General features: G+C 43.1%; 1 protein-coding gene across 1 annotated transcript in view; it reads left to right on the plus strand.

Annotated features, from left to right (window-relative positions):
* ANKUB1 (ankyrin repeat and ubiquitin domain containing 1) overlaps positions 1-17,875 on the plus strand; it is a 32,705-nt gene that overhangs the window by 11,850 nt on the left and 2,980 nt on the right. Inside the window, exons 4-5 of the mRNA XM_019960939.2 lie at positions 7,526-7,640; positions 11,606-12,544. Coding sequence (XP_019816498.2) covers positions 7,526-7,640; positions 11,606-12,544 — 1,054 coding nt within the window. The remainder of the gene's footprint in view (positions 1-7,525; positions 7,641-11,605; positions 12,545-17,875) is intronic.

A 17,875-nucleotide genomic window follows, 5' to 3' on the forward strand; every position in this document is an offset into this window, starting at 1 on the left:
AAAAAAAACAACACACCCCTCTTTGTTGTCTGGGTCTGTAGACTAAGAAATAAGAACCTTCTCACAGTCTCAAGAGATTCCCCAGTGGCTCAGCGGTAAAGAATCCCCCTGCAATGCAGGAGATGCAGGAAATGCAGGTTCAATCCCTGGGTTGGGAAGATCCCCTGGAGGAGGGCATGGTAACCCACTCCAGTATTCTTGCCTGAAGAACCCTGTGGACAGAGGAGCCTGAAAGGCTACAGTCCATGGGGTCGCAAAGAGTCGGACATGATTGAGCACGCACGTACCACACTACAGAAGTGGCATTTGCCTTCAAGTAGCTTATGACCTAGTTATTTAATGAAATGACAATGGATAAATGAGAAAACCAGGGTGACTTTTCTTCAGGCTTGTGCTGCTCAGGTCATGATGAGACACTTTAGAGATTGAGGAGAATTCAGAAATGGCCTGGTCCAACCTCTATTTTTGTTTTTTTTTTTTTGGGTTGCACCATGTGGAATGCAGGATCTTACTTCCCCATGAAGGATCAAACCTGTGCCACCTGCAATGGAATTATGGGATCCTAATCATGGGACCACCGGGGAATTCCCCCAACCCCTAATTTTTTATAGATTTAAAGAAAACAAAAAGATTCTATATGCTTAAATTACTTGCTCAGGGTATGTCAAGGATAACACACTTTAAAATGATCCTCAAAGAAGGAGGTGCTGAAGTTGACATAAGTAGACAGGAGTCAGAAAATGATACAGAAAACTGTCAGAGTCGGAAGCAGAACAGGGATTCCGCATTGTCACAGATGATGAAGAAGAGACTGCTGGATGCTGGTAAAAGACCAAAGATAGTGTATGATTAAAAACCTTTTGTTCTGGCTTAAAGGTCATTGGTGAGCTCAGAGAGAGCAATTCCAATAAACCGGATGGAGACAGAAAGGTTGCAGGCATTAAGAAGAAGATAAGTAATACAGGGATAAAGGGCTCTTTTGGTGATAGAATGTCTGAGAATTAACTTATCAAGCATTGATCAAAGCTAATCATTTCCTAATGTTTGTGATTTTATAATTTTATGACTTCAGGTTTAGTGACACGTTATATAGGTCCAATAGACACAAACATGCACACACACACACACACATACACCTTTTCTTGAATCAACCTATACAGGACAGAATGACGCCATTTGGTACTTCTCACTGTGAACACCTCATGGCATGTATTCATGGCCCAGACTGAGCATATCACATCTGAGAGACTATGCCAAGAAAAGGCTCCCGTCAGCTCAGGCCTCAAAATCTAGGTGGGCTCCAGGGCCCCTCAGCCAGACTTTAGGCCAGTCAGAGACCTACTGTGCCATTTTAATTCCTTTTATATATGAGAAAAGTGAGGCTCAGAAAAGTTAAGTGACCTTGTTCAAGGTCATATGGGTAATGAATAGTCATCTCACATTCAGGGTTGGGCTCTTTCCAACAACTTCTACTGTCAACCCAGTGTCTTTACTGATACCTATTTTATTTGTGCTCTTTAAGTTCTGATCAGTGTTCTGTTTTGATTTCCATTAAGGGAAACCCAAGCCAGAGACATGGTTTCCACGTTCAGAAAGAAAAAGCCCAAATCAGACAGGCAAATACTGTCCCCAGAGTATGCATGAGGAATCCAGGAACTTGGGATAGAGGGACCACACAGGGAGAGCATGGAGACATTCCCTAGAACGGGCACTGTTGCTTGCACTTGCTTTCCTGCGTAGCTGAGGCATGGTAGATCGGTTTGGAAGTAGAGAGTGGGTGGATCCAGGTTTTGTAAATATATACAAGTTGGGGAATCCACTTAAAAAAATTAAGAGTAAAGAATTAGACAGTTCACGTAGGAAGAGTCCTTTAAGTTTAAGTCTCATTAGTTTTACTTTTGGTTATAAATTTTAGTTGTACTTTCTGGAGCAACAGAGCACTTTAAAAATAAGTAGCTATTTTCTAACAGAATTCCTAAGCTTATGAAGGAATTTAATGTGTGACAAAGGAGGCATTACAGCTCAATTGGGATGGAAAGATTATCTAATAAATGGTACTTATTAACTCTCCTAGAAATTTGCTAGAAATGCCAAAGTTAAGCATTAAGAGAAAAACTATCCATTGTCACCTTTGATCTTTGAGAAATTAGAACTGCTTTACTACAAAAAACTGAAATTAATAGTTAGAATACCTGTAACATTTGTTCATGAAAAATACTCTGCTGGTGAGGGTCCTGGAATAGGCAGGTAAGTCTGGATTAACAATTGGTAAGATGGAAGAAGACAGAAGGTGAACCTTAGGGAGGTCCAGCAGGGCCCTGGTAGGTGAATCATAGCACCAGGAATTTTTTTTGTTTTGTTGTTTGGTATTTAGTTGTCAAGTCCTGTCGGACTCTTTGAGACCCTGTGGACTATAGCATGCCAAGCTCCTCTGTCCATGGAATTTCCCAGGCAAAAATACTGGAGTGGGTTGTCATTTCCTTCTCTGGGGGATCTTCCCCACCCAGAGATCCAACCTATGTCCCCTGCGTCTGAGCCACCAGGAATCAATGAATGAATGACATAACAGGTAGGAAATGAGACAAGCTGGTTGCTGACACTGGAGCCTCTGTCAACATGTAAGAGAAATCTAACCCCAGAGACTGGGATTCAGAATAAGAATTCTCCAAGTTCCAAGCTCAGAGAACAGAGATGGGATCTCAGTTCTGAAACCCCAAAGGTAGAGTAGAATAATGAGACTTGTGCTCTGAGGCATAAGATGGGGGCTTGGTCTCTTATTCCTGGAGGAATAAGGCAAGTTACTGAAACAGGACAACATCTGAGCAGGATAAACAGGAAGAGCAACTTTCCACCAAACTTCTGAGCTGCTGGTCGGCAATCTTAACAAATCCTCTGCTACTGAAATTCAGACTGTTCTAGTCATTCAAATGGAGACTATGTGGCCTCACTGTGGAGGACCAAGGGGCCTGGGGTAGACTGCTAAGCTAAAGCTTTTCAATGCTCATATGTGAGTGATTTTCAGAAATTAAAAACACAGTAAGTCACTTAAGTCAGAAGATGACATCAATGCACTTGGAACCGTGTTTAAAGTCTCTTGTTTCTAGTGCTAGTCATAGAAATCCAATATTTTAAGATTTTCTCTTGATGTGGACCATTTTAAAAGTCTTTATTGAATTTGTTACCATACTGCTGCTGATTTTTATGTTTTGGCCACAATGTATGTGGAATCTTAGCTCCCCGACCAGGGATCAAGCCTATACTCTCTGCATTGGAAGGTGAAGTCTTAACCACTGGACTGTCAGGAAAGTCCTCAAATATTTAACAAGGAAGTTTAAATATAGCAAGAAGCTTTAGAGAAACAAATCTATTATGTCGGGGATGATCCGTGTTTTGGAAAATGTTTATTAAGGCATTTTTAGAGTGTATTTGTAGAACTTCTACTCAATCTCTACAGAATGATTCCATAATTCTCCAGTAAGAGAGTGAGTTCTCCTAGCTGAGGCCAGACTTGTGAGGGTTAAGGTAGGCTAGGAGCTTTGAGGGTATTAATGCAGATCAGGCTCTGTGAGTAAACACATCGTCAACTAGGAATCAACCCACAAAGGACAATGAGGCCAAGGTCAAGAAATCCTAGAGCCAAGAGTAAGGGAAGAAGAGCCCCACTTCAAGACTACAGATTGTAACATTCAAAAGGGAGAGATCAAAAACAAAACAAACAACAACAAAACCACATGAGAGGCATCAGTAGGAAGAACATATACTTGTGTGGGTGTCTACCTGTGAAGTGGAGGCAAGAAGGGCAAGAGCAGGGAAGCAAGAAGGAAAGAAAGAGAAGAAAGGTAATTGAAAAAAGGAGGCTTTCTAAGCATTCAAAAGAATCCTAGAGACATGAATTCCAAGCCAAGTTCTACTCCCAGCTCACTGAGTAATTCAGGCAATTCTCCATGGGCTAGTCTTTTAGGATCCTTTTTTTTTTTTTTTTTGGCTGTGCTGGGTATTTGAGAGGGCTTTCTCTAGTTGCAGAGAGCAAGGGCTCAGGAGATGCCCTGAGGCATGTGAGATCTTGGTTCCCTGGTCAGAGATTGAACCCATGTCCCCTGCAAATTCTATACTTCTGGACCACCAGGGAAGCCCTGGTGGATCTTCTTATCTTCAGCCTTCTGTGACTCTAAGATTACTGAGTTATGAATATTCTACCTTCCTTCTTTCTCACCTACAAGTATTTATGGTGAACTGTCTGAGCCTGAGGATGTGCATGGATGAGCCTAGTCACACACTGTCTCATCATCACTTTGGCATGCAACTTCTGGGGCCATCATATTGAGTCAAAAGCAATCAATCCATCTGCTGTCCAGCGACCTCAGCTCTCCTAGCTGAGGCAATTACAGTCTCGCTTGGAGACAAGCATAACATAGAGGACAGGAGCAAGGGCCCACGAGCCAGATTGTCCAAGTCCAACACCTGGTTCCACTACTTACTGGTTATGTAAAACCTGGGGGTCACTTCATCTTACAGTGCCTCAATTTCCTCAGCTGTCAAATGGAGAAAATAATACAACCCATCACTTAGGATTGTTGTGAATTTTAAACTGTGAAATTATTCATGTACTTAGAACATATAATAAGCATTCAGTGAATATTAGCTATTCATATTCAATATATTACTGTTATTATTATTATTAATTATCATTCTTGTGAATTCAAACTGGGAAATGTAGAGAGATAAAACTGGTTATCGGTAGGGGTGAAAAATGAAAAGCACCAAGAAGTAAGGTTGGGTTACAGCAAATCCATGTGGCATGCATGCCAAAGTTGTGATACGACAGAAACTCCAGGAATAAGCAGGGCAGCCTGTCAGTGGAGAAAGGAAGGCACACAAAGAGCCCTAGAGGGCATGAGAGAGAGATCCTGGGACCCATGGGAGAGATGGCCCATTTTGAGAGGTGTCTTGGTTCCTTAGAAATCAAGATGTTGTCATTGTCTCGATATAATAAGCCCCATTTTCTTGAGGGTCTCCTTGCAACCCAAGAGCATAATTAAAATAGAGCCCAGTATTAGATCATCCACCATGAGCCAGGCATGTTTCGGGAAAACAAGCACAGAGTTGTGAGCAAGAGTAGCAAGTTTCCAGGGACTTCCCTGGTGGTCCAGTGGCTAAGACCCAATGCAGGGGGCACAGGTTCAATCCCTGGTCATGAGACTAGATTCCACATGCCACATCTAAAGGTCTTGCATGCTGCAACTAAGACCAAAGCCAAATAAATAAAAGTCTTTTTTTTTTTTTTAAGTAACAAAGTTTCTACTGTCTTCAAGCTTGCTTTTCAGTGGGGAAGGCATGCATCATCCAGTAAGCAGAAAAATATCCAATTTTAAATAGAATGAAGAACTATAAAAGAAAGCAGAAGGGAATAGAGAGTGGCATGGTAAGGTGGGGAGAGGTTATTGTAGATGTTTGGCTAGACCAGGAGATGACATCTGAGCAGAGAATTGAATAAAGACGGGGAGGCTGTGGGGAGCTTCTCAAGGTAGATTTAGGTGAGAGATTATCTAGGCCTGAAATAGGATAGAGCTGGTTGAGATGGAGGTGAGAAAACAAGAGTAAAACTGTCAGGTCTTAGTCATTGTATGAGCTTCCCAGGTGGCTCAGTGGTAAAGAATCTGCCTGCCAGGCAGGACACATAGCTTTAATCCCTGGGTCGGGGAGATCCCCCGGAAACGGAAATGGCAACCCATTTCAGTATTCTTGCCTGGAGAATCCCATGGACAGAGGAGCATGGTGGGCTACAGTCTATGGGGTCACAAACAGCTGGACATGACTGAGTGACTAAAGATAAACAAGTGATTGTATAGATGTTGGGGGCATGAGAGAAAGGAAGGGATGGAGAACAACTCCCAGGTTTCCAGTTCAGGCAGCAAGGAAGGAAGATGGTGGTAACACAAACTGAGACACGGGACAGGAGGAAAAGCAGGCTGTGGGGGAAAGGTTGTCTTTCACAACAGTAGGTTCTAGCATGATCCCTTGGCTGGTGATGTCCCCGGCAGAAGCAATCTGCAGCTGGAGCAGAGGCCTGCCTGGAGTTTGCGGACTCAGGGGTGAGGGCACAGGGGTGATCAATGATGCCATCAGTGGCACTGAGGTGGCCTGTGAGTCAGCCAACAAACTTGGAGTGGGCACTTGTATCCTCACAGAGGACCATCTGTGAGCACTCAGCAAGTGGCAGGTAGTGAGGCGAGTCCTAAAGGATCTTCCTCTTTAGTAGGCTGTGAAAAAAAAAATGTCCAAACAAGTAAAATGATTTCAAGTACTGATGATAGGGACTATGAAGAAGTAAAAGTAAGGTCACAGCATAAGGGGTTTCGGGGAGGGTGGGTTGTGGCAGAGATTGCTTTAGCCATAGTGACTGAGACGATCTTCTGTGAGGATACAATGTTGAAGGCAAAGCTGAGTAAGAAGGACGCTGCCCTGTGGACCTGGATAAAGCCCCTTTGAAGCAAAATAAATTGTAGGTCTTTCCATCCTCGGATGGGAGTGGACTTGATGTATCTGAAGAACAGGTGAAAGGCCAGAATGGCCAGAACAGAGTGAGGGAGGCAGGCCGGAGGGAGAAAGGTCTGAGTGGGTCAGATGGGGAGGAGCCCGTTTTTGTTTTTTTCTCTTTCTGGTCGCACCGCAAAGGTTGTCTTTCACAACAGTAGGGTTCTAGCATGATCCTTTGTCTGGTGATGTCCCCAGCAGGAGGAATCTGCAGCTGGAGCAGGGGCCTGGCTGGAGTCTGGACTCCAGCCAGGGGATCTTAGTTTCCCAACCAGGGATCACACCCATGCCCCCTGCAGTTGGAAGCATGGAGTTTTAACCTCTGGACTTTCAAGAAAGTTCCCAAGACTGGGTTTTATCCTGAGGGAACATGTAGAGTAAGAGCAGAAGCCTGAGGAAAGATTATTGGGAAACACCAGCCTGAAGGACAAAGGGAATGTAGTCACAAAGCCAGGAGCAGGCAGGCTTTTTCGGAACAAGTGATAAATCCTCCAGCTGCAATGCAATTATGTTCATAATGCAGAATGGCTCCTGTTTTGTGAAGGATACAATGCAAGGATTGTTCATCTTCACCCATAGCCCACAACATAAGCTAAAGGCCAAGAAGTACATATGTCCTGCCACCATTGAGTTTCTCTTTCAACATAACAGCTTACATTTCCATGGTGATGTATAGATCAGCAAGGAATCAGTGTCCACAGGACTACTTTAAGATAGCTGCAGAAAGAAGTCCAGCATTGTATGCTTTCACTGTGCAGATGAGAAAATGCAAGTATACAGAAGTTAAAAAGTTTTTCCAAGTTAATGTAGGCCCAAGCTAAAGACAGCATCTCTCTTTCTCTCTCACTTTTAGGCATCCTCCTCTCCTTATTCAAAGGCTACTTTTCGTTTGGCACCCAGTTCAGGCCAGTTTGGAGAAAGCTATCATCAGATGTTTTTTGATCACCTAACCCTGGTGACTCTAACCGTCTCCACCTCTCTTTATCCACAGGCACAACACTTCGCTTGGATGTCTGGGACGGATGGAAGGAGTTTCTGATGGGTTGTCTCCTTGGACAAAAACTTCAAGTCCAACGCTATTTATCAAATGAAGGACCAGTCCTCAAGTACGAGATAAAGCAAATGCTAAACTAATCAATTTTTTCTAAACTCTCATAGGACCTCTTTAGCTGGGGTGTTGCTCCATGAAAGTTCCCCTTAGACATTTTTGTTGCAATATATTCTAGAATAAGACAGCAAGGATGCCACCAGGGCTGAGAGCCTTTGGTGATGAATTGCAATTCAGGAAGGCTTTCCTTATACTAACAATCTAAATGGGAGACTTCACTTTGGTTTGGACATTAGACTTTTAACAGCACTTTTTAAAGGCTACCAGAATAAGTGCCTTGCTACTCTTCTATTCAATTGTTCTAAAAACCACTGATTGCTAATTGATTGGCTGAAAATATCCGTGATCTCTTCCTAAGCTATCATGTAACTTATCACATTACTTTTAACGCATGCTTTTAAACTTTTGCCGCACATGAAGTGTTGCCTGTGCTGCTGGAGCAATGGAGGAGGGTAGGCTCAGAGAAGCAGGTGGACATTTTAACTTATCTCTGCAGCCAGTAGCTTGCCAGGGGCATAAACTACCTTTTAGGTTTTAATGCAGTGGTATTTTTGAACAGTGCCCCCTTGTGGTGATTTAATCATACTTTACAGATGCCCACACACAGGAGGCTGTGAGGTGACAGACTGGAAAGCCAGTTTTTGAAATTTTCTAAGATATTAAAATAATTTAAATTAATTTCTATTTGGGGATAATTATGATGCTCTCTTTGCATGCTCTGAATGCAAAGAAACATTTCATTGCTTTCAACAATGCCTATTTGTTGAATACTTTGTAGCAGACATTGTGTTATACTTATTACCTTATTTTATACTTAGAACATTTCTATGAGATTACCCATAAAAATCTTATTCTTTATCTTATTTTACAGGTAAGGAAACTGATTTAGGAAGTCTGCCCAACATCACACAGCTAGCAAAGGGCCCAATTAAGTTTTGGATCCCAACAACTTACTCCAGTGCACATGTACTTAACCATTTCCACTTAATCTTTAAATAAAATCTAAGAGCTCAGAGAATATACATAATAAGACTGAAAAACTCCTACTGCAATTCATTCACCCAATCAACAAACATCTTTTGAGCGTTTACTATGTACTATGAGCAATAAGGAGAAGGCAATGGCAACCCACTCCAGTGCTCTTGCCTGGAGAATCCCATGGATGGAGGAGCCTGGTAGGCTGCAGTCCATGGGGTCGCTGGGGGTCTGACACGACTGAGCAACTTCACTTTCACTCTTCACTTTCATGCATTGGAGAAGGAAATGGCAACCCACTCCAGTGTTCTTGCCTGGAGAATCCCAGGGACGGGGGAGCCTGGTGGGCTGCCGGCTATGGGGTCGCACAGAGTCAGACACGACTGAAGCGACTTAGCAGCAGCATGAGCAATAAACAAGATATGATTCCTCCATTTAGCAAGTTTATAGTCCAATAGAAGACACACAAAATAAGTAACTAATTCTTGGAAGAACAGAATTGCAAAATGTTCAGGGGTACAAACTCCAGTGACAATCTACCTAGATTCATAGCCCTACTCCCTCAGTGTTTAATTGTGTACACTTGAGCAAGTAGTCATCCTGTACCTCAGTTTCCTCTTCTGTAAAATGTGAATAATAATAGCACCTATCTTATAGAACTACTTTAGAGATTAACTGAGCTAACATCAGAAGGAACTTAGAGATCAGCCTGGCACATGGTAAGGAGGATATAAATGTTAGGTGTCACTGCTGTTACCATTCAGCCTGAAAAGTATGATGACATGGGCATTGTGCAAGAAGATAAGGGACTATATAGTAGGGACAACTAGACTTACAGAAGCAGATAAAGCATCCTTAAAAAGGAACTTGAAGGGCTGATACTCAGGTAAATGATTGGGAGAAGAATTAAAACGTTCCAACGAGGGCTTTCCTGGTGGCTCAGAGAGAAAAGAATCTGCCTGCAATACAGGAGACCTGGGTTTGATCCCTGGGTTGGGAAGATCTCCTGGAGAAGGGAATGGCTACCCACTCCAGTATTCTTGCCTGGGAAATCCCATGGACAGAGGAGCCTGGAGGGCTACAGTCCACAGGGTAGCAAAGAGTCAGACACGATCGATTAACTAACACTTTCAAAACAGATGGAACCACATGTATAAAGACCCAGGGGCAAGAATAGATTTAAAAAACTGAAAGAAGTTCCACATGGTAGATTATAGAATAAGAGGAAGCTAGTGGCCAGAGGCTGGAAAGGTTAGAAGAGGCCAGCTCATGAAGGCTCTTGTAGGAATGTGAAGGAATTTGGACTTTATCTTTTGAATGGTGGGAAGACATGGAAGGTAGAGAAAGACCATGATGAAATCTGCATTTTAGAATTTTGGCTCTGGCTGCAGTATGGGGAATAGAGGCAGACAGTCAAAAGACACTGGCGGCCTGAGCTAGGCTTATGTAGCAGAGGTGGGTCTAGGAGAACAGATAGATAGTGAAAAGATCGTTTAGGAGGCAGAATCAACTAGGCTCAGCAACAAGAGAGCTCTAATTCCAACAACATGGGTTTAAGGATGAAAGCGAAGGCCAGTTGGTTGACCCAGGAGAGGCTTTTCTCCCCGAATTAGGAAAACTGATCAAATTCAGAGTTGCCGGCTTACACTAATGAATTTCAAAATAAATTGATATATGAACCAAAACACCAGTGCATTCACGTATAACTCTAGTTAGTTAGACTCTAACTGTCATAGGGCCCTAGAAACTCACATGTTCTGGGAAGATCATCTTTCTCATTCAGGAGAATTCCATGGGAAGCCAATAGACAGGAACAGATGCTGTGGTGAGCATGTAATCAGAAACAAAAGTTAGTTCTATGCAGTAGATTTTGGATGATACCAGGCTAGCTTGCTTCCATCTCTATAATGGGCTCTGATAAGCCTTGTCCAAGTGGATCTGGACAATACCTGGCAGGGCCCTGCCTAGCCTTGCCTCCCTAATTCTTATTTCTCTGAACGCTCTTCACCAATCATTTGATTTGTGCCTGATGGGGTATTGGAAGGATAGAGATGTCAGGAAGGCCAGTAAGGGTATAATACAGTGGAAGAGAAGGGGAGTTGGTGGGAAGTGATGTTAGAGACGGGCAGGGTCCTGGTGACAGGGGCCTTGTAGGCCAAAGTGAAGCATTAGAATTTCAGTTGCAGCAGGAAGCTATTAGAACAAGCTAAGCTATTGTTTAGAACAGGGCATAGGCCACCACCAACTTAAGGAAAAAGAAGATTGCTAAGCACTATGTGAGGAAAAGCCCATAGCAGGATAAGAAGGAAGTGGGAGACCAGTTAGGAGACTGTGGCACTGGTGGTCATGCTGGTGGGAGGCAATCTAGTGGTTTAGATCAGAATAGCAGTGGAGACTCTGAGAAGCCAGAAAATAAGGACAAAGCAAACAAACATACAAAACGTTCAAATTTCTAAAAATGTACTGAATCTCTTCCTGTACTTTCCCAGTTAATACAAAGCTTAATATTTTTCTCGAACATTTGATTTTCATAAAAAAGATAACTGCTCCAAAGAAACCAGTTTGAATTATTTACATAGGCACAGTAGGACGATGTGTATAAGCAAGGCCTGTGTGATTGAACCTGCATATTGTGTGCTAAGTCACTTCAGTTGTGTCCTGACTCTTTGTGACCCCATGGATTGTAGCTCTCCAGGCTCCTCTGCCCATGGGATTCTCCAAGCAAGAATACTGGAGTGGGTTGCCATTTCATCCTCCAGGGGATCTTCCCCACCCAGGGACCGAACCCGTATCTCTTGTGTCTTTTGCATTGACAGGTGGGTTCTTTACCACTAGCCCCATCTGGGAAGCCTGTATATTACTATAGGCCTTTTCTGAAAACATTGTAGGTAAAAGTTAGGAAGAAATAAATATTTTAACTAGAATGCTTCAGGGGTATTTAGTGAAACTACATTTGTCTGTTTGCTCTGGCTTGTTTCATTCATTCAGGTATCAGAAAAGGGTCGCCCTGTACATCGCCGCCTTTTATGGGTACATTGAGCTCACTGAATGGGCCCTGAAACAGGGTGTGCGGCCCCACGAGACAGTCGGCGTGCACCCCTACCGAGCATGGTGCCAGGAAGCCCTGCACACAGACGTCTCTAAATGCCCCATTCATGCAGCTGCGGAAGCTGGCCAACTGTTGATTCTGAAGGCCTTTGTCAATTGCAGCGTGCTGTGCCTGGATTGCAAAAACGCAGCAGGACAAACTCCTCTGGCCATTGCGTGCAAACACAAGCATAAAGACTGTGTGTTGTATTTACTCAGTAAAATGTGGTCCACGGTTTCTTTTCTGAAAATCTCAGTCTCCATGAGGATTTATATTAAAATAAAACAATGGGTACTCAGAGCTCAGAGTCACAACCTGAATAAAGGCCAGCTTTGCGGGGCAAGGGTCTTGGGGGCAAAAGTTGGAGATGTTGTGATGGTGGACGGTTTCACCAAACCCAAAATGACCTCCAAGAGCTGGCAGAAGGCTATGGACAAGGACTCACAAGGAGGCATTGAGAGCAAACCGCCGCCCCTCAGGGAGCAAACTGTGAGCAGGAAACTTGCCTGTCCTTTGGCAGTTGCACAGCAGGACACAAGAGAAGAGATAGTCAGATTTCCTCCACTGGTAGATGCAAACACATTCTCTGAATTACAAAAAAGACAACAAAGCCAGAAAAAAACTACTGCCACAACTAGGAAAAAAGAAAAGCTCATTAAAAATACATATATGCCCCAAGTCCCTCTCCCTCCAATTTCAAGAGTGGGCTATTCACACCCATCTTTTTACTATGCAACTCCCAGTGCTGACTTTTTACTCAGATCTTCCTTTGCATCTTTCTCAGAGCATAGTGGGAGGACTCCAAGGCAGAACGCCATCTACTGCTTAGCTGTGGCCAGGTAAGCTTTTCTCTTCAAACAAAGGTGAACTTTAATTGGGCAGCTCTAGGGAACAATCTTGTGGTTCAGATGGAAAAGAGTCTGCCTGCAATGCAGGAGATCTGAGTTTGATCCCTAGGTTGGGAAGCTCCTCTGGAGGAGGGCATGGCAATCCACTCCAGTATGCATGCCTGGAGAATCCCATGGGCAGAGAAGCCTGGTGGGTTACAGTCCATGGGGTCCCACAGAGTAGGACACGACTGAGTGGCTAATACACACACACACACAGGGAACAAATGGTCCATGAGGCCCTAACATGCCATATGGTGTAATACAGGTTGTTCCAATGCATCAGTCCCCAGCTTCAAGGTCCTCAGCCTAACCTCATATTCAGGACAAAATGAACTGATTTTATTGGCCCATCTGTGTAGTATTCTACTCACCAAATTTTCAGGAAGAGAAGAGTTGTATCAATGAACAAGTTCCCTTGCTGCTGCTGCTGCATTTTCTTTGAACTAAAAGGAATTGCTAATTATAATTAAAGGGAGAAGGGGGAAACTTGCAATCTGGGAGATATCAAAAGTGTCAATGGAAGCCTAGATGGTAGTGAAAGTGGAAGGGAAGAAAAGAACAATTTAATGACAAACTGAGTCATAAGACTTCAGTTGACTTACAGATAAGATATACAGGCTGGGGGAGAACTATACTGGATAAGAGAATAGAATTGATATTAACATTTAAGGTAAGTTTAAAAAGTAATCCATTATGACATTTAAAGACATAAAAAAGTGTGTCAGAAGCAAATTTTTCAGGCACATTCATTTCATAAGATAAAATTTTATATGTGGGTCATCAGTTTACACTGAAAACAGAACTCTAATTAGATCTCAGGACCCATCCACAACTTATGAGGCATTCTTGGGTGCCAAGATTACAGTGGAAATATAGATTTATGAATGGCTTTCCCCCTTACTCAATATCATGAGAAGGAAAGAAAAAACAAAGCTAGACTGTTTTAGTGGCCTCTCTGTATTTGTCTTTATATCAGCTAGATTGTTGCCACCTACTGGTGAGAATAATTTTAGCCCTAAAACTGTGGATGTGACTGGTGACGGAAGCAAGATCCGATGCTGTAAAGAACAATATTGCATAGCAATCTGGAATGTTAAGTCCATGAATCAAGGTAAATTGGAAGTGGTCAAATAGGAGATGGCAAGAGTGAACATTGACATTTTAGGAATCAGTGAACTAAAATGGACTAGAATGGGCGAATTTAATACAGATGACCATTATATCTACTACTGTGGGCACGAATCCCACAGGAAAATGCAGTAGACCTCGTAGTCAACAAAAAAATCCAAAATGGAGTACTTGGGTGCAATCCCAAAAATGACAGAATGATCTCTCTTCATTTCCAAGGCAAATCATTCAATATCACAGTAATCCAAGTCTACGCTCCAACCACCAATGCCGAAGAAGCTGAAATTAAACAGTTCTATGATGACCTACAAGACCTTCTAGATCTAACACCCAAAAAAGATGTCCTTTTCATCACAGGGGACTTGAATGCAAAAGTAGGAAGTCAAGAGATACTTGGTGTAACAGGCAAGTTTGGCCTTGGAGTACAAAATGAAGCAGGGCAAAGGCTAACAGAGTTTTGCCAAGAGAACGCACTGGTCATAGCAAATACCATCTTCCAACAACACAAAAGAAGATACCACACATGGACATCACCAGATGGTCAATACCAAAACGAGATTGATTATATTTTTTGCAGCTGAAGATGGAGAAGCTCTATACAGTCAGCAAAAGAAGACTGGGAGCTGACTGTGACTCAGATCATGAAATCCTTATTGCAAAAGTCAGACTTAAATTGAAGAAAGTAGAGAAAACCACTAGACCACTCAAGTATGACCAAAATCAAATCCCTTACGATTATAGAGTGGAAGTGACAAATAGATTCAAGAGATTAGATTTTATAGACAGAGTGCCTGAAGAACTATGGACGGAGGTTCAGGACACTGTACAGGAGCTGGTGATCAAGACCATCCCCAAGAAAAAGAAATGCAAAAAGGCAAAATGGTTGTCTGAGAAGGCCTTACAAATAGCTGAGAAAAGAAGAGAAGCCAAAGGCAAAGGAGAAAGGGAAAGATTTACCCATTTGAATGCAGAGTTCCAAATAATAGCAAGGAGAGATAAGAAACCTCAGCGATCAATGCAAAGAAAGAGAGGAAAACAATAGAATGGGAAAGACTAGAGATCTCTTCAAGAAAATTAGAGATACCAAGGGAACATTTCATGCAAAGATGGGCTCGATAAAGGACAGAAACCATATGGACCTAACAGAAACAGAAGATATTAAGAAGAGGTGGCAAGAATACACAGAAGAACTACACAAAAAAAGATCTTAATGACCCAGATAACCACGATGGTGTGACCACTCACCTAGAGCCAGACATCCTGGAATGAGAAATCAAGTGGGCCTTCAGAACCATCACTTCAAACAAAGCTAGTGGAGGTGATGGAATTCCAGCTGAGCTATTTAAATTCCTAAAAGATGACGCTGTGAAAGTGCTGCACTCAATATGCCAGCAAATTTGGAAAACTCAGCAGTGGCCACAGGACTGGAAAAGGTCAGTTTTCATTCCAATCCCAAAGAAAGGCAATGCCAAAGAATGCTCAAACTACTGCACAATTGCACTCATCTCACACACTTGCCAGAGAAGGCAATGGCACCCCACTCCAGTACTCTTGCCTGGAAAATCCCATAGACGGAGGGAGGAGCCTGGTAGGCCGCAGTCCATGGGGTCGCTAAGAGTCAGACACGACTGAGCGACTTCACTTTCACTTTTCACTTTCCTGCATTGGAGAAGGAAATGGCAACCCACTCCAGTGTTCTTGCCTGGAGAATCCCAGGGATGGGGGAGCCTGGTGGGCTGCCGTCTATGGGGTCGAACAGAGTCGGACACGACTGAAGTGACTTAGCAGTAGCACACACTTGCAAAGTAATGCTCAAAATTCTCCAAGCGGGGCTCCAACAGTACACGAACCAAGAATTTCCAGATGTTCAAGCTGGATTTAGAAAAGCCAGAGGAACCAGAGATCAAATTGCCAACATACATTGGATCATAGAAAAAGCAAGAGAATTCCAGACAAACATCTACTTCTGCTTCATTGACTACACTAAAGCCTTGACTATGTGGATCACAACAAAAAAAATGGAAAATTCTTAAAGAGATGGGAATACCAGACCACCTTACCTGCCTCCTGAGAAATCTGTATACAGGTCAAGAAGCAACAGTTAGAACCGGACATGGAAAAACAGACCAGTTCCAAATTGGGAAAGGAGTACATCAAGGCTGTATATTGTCCCCCTGCTTATTTAACTTATATGCAAAGTACATCATGTGAAATCCCAAGCTGGATGAAGCACAAGCTGGAATCAAGATTGCCAGGAGAAACATCAATAACCTCAGATATGCAGATGACATCACCCTTATGGCAGAAAGAAAAGAGGAATTGAAGAGCCTCTTCATGAAAGTGAAAGAGGAGTGTGAAAAAGCTGGCTAAAAACTCAACATTCAAAAAATGAAGATCATGGCATCTGATCCCATCATTTCATGTCAGATAGATGGGGAAACAATGGAAACAGTGACAGACTTTATTTGGGGGGGCTCCAAAATCACTGCAGATGGTGACTGCATCCATGAAATTAAAAGACGCTTGCTCCTTGAAAGAAAAGCTATGACCAATCTAGACAGCATATTAAAAAGCAGAGACATTACTTTGCTGACAAAGGTCCGTCTAGTCAAAGCTATGGTTTTTCCAATAGTCATGTATGGATGTGAGAGTTGGACCATAAAGAAGGCTGAGCATCAGAGAACTGATGCTTTTGAACTGTGGTGTTGGAGAAGACTCTTGAGAGTCCCTTGGACTGCAAGATCAAACCAGTCAATCCTAAAGGAAATCAGTTCTGAATATTCATTGGAAGAACTGATACTGAAGCTCTAATACTTTGGCCACCTGATGGGAAGAACTCACTGGAAAAGACCCTAATGCTGGGAAAGATTGAAGGCAGGAGGATAAGAGGACAACAGAGGATGAGATGGTTGGATGGCATCACCGATTCAATGGATATGAGTTTGAGCAAGCTCTGGGAGTTGGTGATGGATGGGAAGCCTGGTGTGCTGCAGACCATGGGGTCACAAAGAGTCAGACTCGACTGAATGACTGAACTAAACTGAGCACAATGAGGTTGAGAATAGAAATCTTATTTCCAAACTTATTGTTTCTCATTTCCCAATATTTTCCTCTTCCTTGCATTTGTACTCTTGACTGCCTTCCCATCTGTCTTCTCCCTTTCCCACAGCATCTTTCCCAGGATGTATCCCACATTCCCCTGTTGGTGTGTTGCGGAGGGCACGGGGGAACCTGCACACCTTTTGCCCCTGAAAATCTCTCTCTGGTTTGACTCATGTCCCCCCTCACAGGAGTCATGAAAGCACTCATGTCCATCTGAAGCTGGCAGTTAAGCCTGGCAGCCAGGTGGTCTGAGCACTTTGCGCTGAAGGATCAGTTATAGCTCTTGGGCCGAAATGTGAGAAATGGACACGTTCCATCTTGATGGTGGGGTCCACCATCATCAAGCTAGTATCATAGCCAGGAGATGGGAAAGAGCCTAACTAATCCTTTGTGGTGGTGACCCAGGAGAACCGGGTCAGGGACAGTCCATTAGATGTTCCCAACTATGTGATAAATGTGATCTCCCAAACCAGGACCCCAGACATTTCATCTGGCATCATATGAGAGCATTTGCTGGACTATGTGTCATTCAGGAACTCCACATTTTTTTTAACATTATTCATTCATTTATTTATTTTAATATTTATTATTATTTATTTATTTGGCTGTGCTCGGTCTTAGTTGCAGTACACAGAATCTTCAGTCTTTTAGTTGTGGCCTGTGGGATCTAGTTCCCTGACCAGGGATTGAACCTGGGTCCCCTGCATTGGGAGGACAGAGAGTTAGCCATGAGCCCACCAGGGAAGTCTCTAGGAATGCCATCTTTAGCTTCACAAAAATATACTTGTGAGGGTTGACTCAGAGTATTGAGTTAACTCAGATCCAATGATAATGTGGGTCTTGGGTGGTGAGTGCAGGTGGCTGGTATAGAGCTGACAGTGACTGTCTCATTCCTCAGAAGACAGTGTCAGCTTTATACACATCAAAGAATATTGCCAAGGTGTGCCTAGAAAACTGTCTTCCTTACAGCTTATTGTCTGATTCCAGTGAACTTGATGTAACCTGGAAATCCAGCTTAGTGAAGATCCAAATGTGGAGGACTGGTCCAGA

This window comes from Bos indicus, chromosome 1 (genome assembly GCF_029378745.1).
Source record: "Bos indicus isolate NIAB-ARS_2022 breed Sahiwal x Tharparkar chromosome 1, NIAB-ARS_B.indTharparkar_mat_pri_1.0, whole genome shotgun sequence".
Taxonomy (NCBI): domain Eukaryota; kingdom Metazoa; phylum Chordata; class Mammalia; order Artiodactyla; family Bovidae; genus Bos; species Bos indicus.